At 34.3% G+C, this 3,628-nt stretch overlaps 1 protein-coding gene across 8 annotated transcripts in view; it reads left to right on the top strand.

Annotated features, from left to right (window-relative positions):
• Positions 1 to 3,498, top strand: part of LOC106879694 (neuronal acetylcholine receptor subunit alpha-10) — a 282,300-nt gene extending 278,802 nt beyond the window's left edge. For all 8 annotated transcript variants that reach the window (XM_052969788.1, XM_052969793.1, XM_052969815.1 and 5 more), the window contains 2 exons: positions 69 to 184; positions 2,398 to 3,498. In XM_052969788.1, the coding sequence (XP_052825748.1) occupies positions 69 to 184; positions 2,398 to 2,934 (653 nt within the window). In that variant the 3' untranslated portion in view covers positions 2,935 to 3,498. The remainder of the gene's footprint in view (positions 1 to 68; positions 185 to 2,397) is intronic.
• Positions 3,499 to 3,628: the final 130 nt, after the last annotated feature.

Here is a 3,628-nt window from a genome sequence, read left to right as displayed (position 1 = left end):
TATATATATATATATATGTATATATGCCTGTGTATATATGATTTGACTTTGTTTTATTCTATTTTCAGGAGCCTACTACTGTCTAAACATGATACTTATCACTCTGTCCACATTCTTGTCCGTCATTGTGGTCAATCTATATTTCCACGGATCACGATCTCGAGTGCCACCTATCGTGAAAAAGGTTTGTCTGTTTATTTCTATCTTTATGTACGTGTACTTTCAATCATCGGTGTTTGTAAAGGTATAACTCTGTTATGTAGTATACATGTGTTTACATATACTTTATGCACATGCGTAAGTTTAATTATGCAATATCTATTTTATTACAATCAGTGTGGATTAGCTGATATTTAGAATGACAGACGAACTGTCTAGTGATCTTTTCTTGTAAATGTTTTCGTCTGGCATTAATCTTATATTTCAACTTTCCGGTTTAAATAACATACAAGACAAATATAGTCATGACTATCTGTCAATGTTTAAACTCTGGTAATTTATGGATAATTTGTAAGCTTCATAACATATATCTACCTCGCGCTTAATAGTGTTTATTATTTATATGTACATGATACATGTAATTAGAATCATATTTTATAAATACATTAATATTCTAGCCACATTCTGGCGTCAATTTGATACATGATACTCCCCAATAAAAATTTACATCTCTGTATGTGAATGTTAGAAATCTGTTATTTACAGTATATTTTAAATTATACAGTAAAGAGTATATCTCTTTAGTTTTAGCAAACAATTAAAAATAATATCTGATTTATATAATCACCGTTCTTCTCCATGACATCTTTCCATCTGTTAATCGGCTTTTTAATGTCACATTCATAAATTCTTTAGGTTTAGAAGTGAAAAAGGAAAGTAACTCATTTTCAACTTCTGCTCTTCAAGTAGGTCTAAATCCATTTAAATGATTTTGTAAACTTCAAAACCATGGTAATTTGCAGATCTCTAGAATATGGTGGGTGATGCATAATTTTCCCGGCATATTTTTTAGACCTTTGACACACGATGGCTCCTGTTATGTTTGTTAATGATGGACGTTTTTGCAGCAAAGCTACTTTCAAATGTGTTAGCTGTTGGCATTGTACATCAGCTGCTATTGCTTGGTTATCGTCTAGCAGCTCAAGATGAATTATTCCACGCATAACCAACCATGCACTTAGAAGAATTTACTTGGTTTTTCCCCACGAATGAGACGCAGATGTTTTTTTCTTACCATTATGATAACGTGTCAATTATTCACCTCCAGTAATGACTCTATCCAAAAGAGGTATTTACAGCTTACGAGATAGCAATGATGCATAGCAGTCAACACTTTGTTTGCGATTGTCTGCGTGATCCATTTTCCAACCTTCGACACTTTACCAAGCCTTTCCGATTCATGATGAACGGTGCTTAGTTTCGGAACTGTAGCAGCCAGGTTTGTGTCAACAGTGGCTTCCAGTATATCAAGATCCAACCCACTTGGGCGCCCCTCTGTTAATTCATCTAACAACCCGTAGTCCTCGTTTTTGAATCGTAAAAGCAATCTACTGCATGTTCTTGCAGTTACTACTCCATCACCATAACTGCTATGGAGTGATTTTCCTGCTACACCTGCACTATTTCCCTTTAGAAATTCATAAATAATAACAAGACGAATGGGTTGTTTGCTTGGAGTGAACATGGGGCCAATACAACAAATGCCGTTATGATAAAATTTACAACATCTCAAAGGAAATGATATATATATATCTGATTTTGACGTATTTCAAATAGAATTGGGAAGTTAAATACCGTTACATCTAACTAGAAATTTACTTACAAAGCTTACAAAGCTTTCGTTACAAACTGTTACTTAACTATCAGTGATCAACTGGTACTTATTTTATCGACTCCTAAAGGATGAAATCTAAAGCTAACATCGGCGGAGTTAGAACGTCGAGCTACAGCATGATAACGCTTCTACCAGCTCGTGCCTTAATGTCAGAAATCTTTAATATTGTGTGTATTTATAAGGTGGTGCGCTGGCAGAATCGTAGGCATGCCTAACAAGATACTAAGCGGCATTTTGTCCGGTTTTATGTTCTCTGTTCAAATTCTACTGAAGTTGATTTTACCTTTCATCCCTTAGAAGTCGATAAAATAAGACTTAGTTGAGCACTGGGATCAATGTAATCGACTTATTCCCTTCCCCAAAATTGCTGGCCCTGTGCCAAAATTTGAAACCATTATGTGTATACGATACACGTGAAAATTAGAATCAACTTTCGAGAATAACACCTTGGACAGTGAAGTTTTTGTTTTTGTTCAATGTATACACGTTTGTGCGTTACTGTTTGGATATATGTCATATAATTGAATATATGGCATTTAAGCTTTCCATATTTTCTTTTCCAGGTGATGGTTGATTTTTTCGGTCGAATGCTCTGCATGCAAACACAGTTACTCACCAAAGAAGAGCTGCTGGCACTGAGGTGTAGAAAAAGAAAAAATAGCAAATCAAGCAAAGATAGGAAAAAAATGCAAGAAATCAAATATGACAAAGTAGGAACTTTCGAAATGCAAACCGAAGACAATTGGGTTCGAAACCGAAACCCAATTTTAGCATCTGCTTTAGCGCCAATTGTCAATGGTACAACTAGTCTTGCTGGTGCAACAGCTATAACACCGGCCTCTGATATTGAACAACAGTGTAATGACGGAAATCAAGGCCCTTGGCAGGCAATTAATACATTGGAAGGTGATGTTAAAGAAATTAGAAGACACCTGCAAGAAATGACAGACAAAGTCAGTGAAAAAGAAGCGGGCGAAATAATAGCCCGAGAATGGAAGCACGTGGCCTTAGTTCTGGATCGTATATTCTTTTTTATGTATCTCTCTTGCATCGTCGCATCTATCATGGTTATATTTCCTAAAGTCGCTTACCATTTATAAAACAGACAGAAACACAGATGAGAAAAAAAAACGAGACAAAACAAAACAAAACAAATAGCTCAAATGCACATTCGTAATGAGTGACATGAATATGGATAATATAAAATATGGTGATGACGATGATGAAGATAACGACGGCGACGACTACATTGATGATGACGATGACGATGTTGATAAGGAGCACGACAAAAATGAAACATTTTTAAAAATAGAAAAAATAAAATAAAATCGGTAGAAATATAAAATGTAACAATAACGGAAAGTATAAACTAAATACGAATAAAAGCATTCATTATAATAAGATCACAACACAATGTATTAACACTAATAATGTCTAACATACACAAGACGACGAATGTCTATTTTTTGTGTGGAGGGGTGGAGTATAATCCTTTGAATGAAGCAAAATACATAACTGGTACTTACTTTATCAAACCACAATGAACAAGGTAAACGACATCGCATGGATTTGATTTCACCTAAGCATATGCGCCACTCTACCAGACACCATACACCGAAAAAGGTGTAAGGCAATAATAGATATAAACTTGTTCTTTTATATCATATATATATATATCTTTTTTTAAGTAATGATAAAAAATGATACTAGCAAAGAAGTAAGCTGGACATTCAGTGTACGACAGAATATACATACATATGTGTATATATATATATATATATATATATATATATA

This window comes from Octopus bimaculoides, chromosome 1 (genome assembly GCF_001194135.2).
Source record: "Octopus bimaculoides isolate UCB-OBI-ISO-001 chromosome 1, ASM119413v2, whole genome shotgun sequence".
In the NCBI taxonomy this organism is placed as follows: domain Eukaryota; kingdom Metazoa; phylum Mollusca; class Cephalopoda; order Octopoda; family Octopodidae; genus Octopus; species Octopus bimaculoides.
This window is presented reverse-complemented; position numbering and strand designations above follow the sequence as displayed.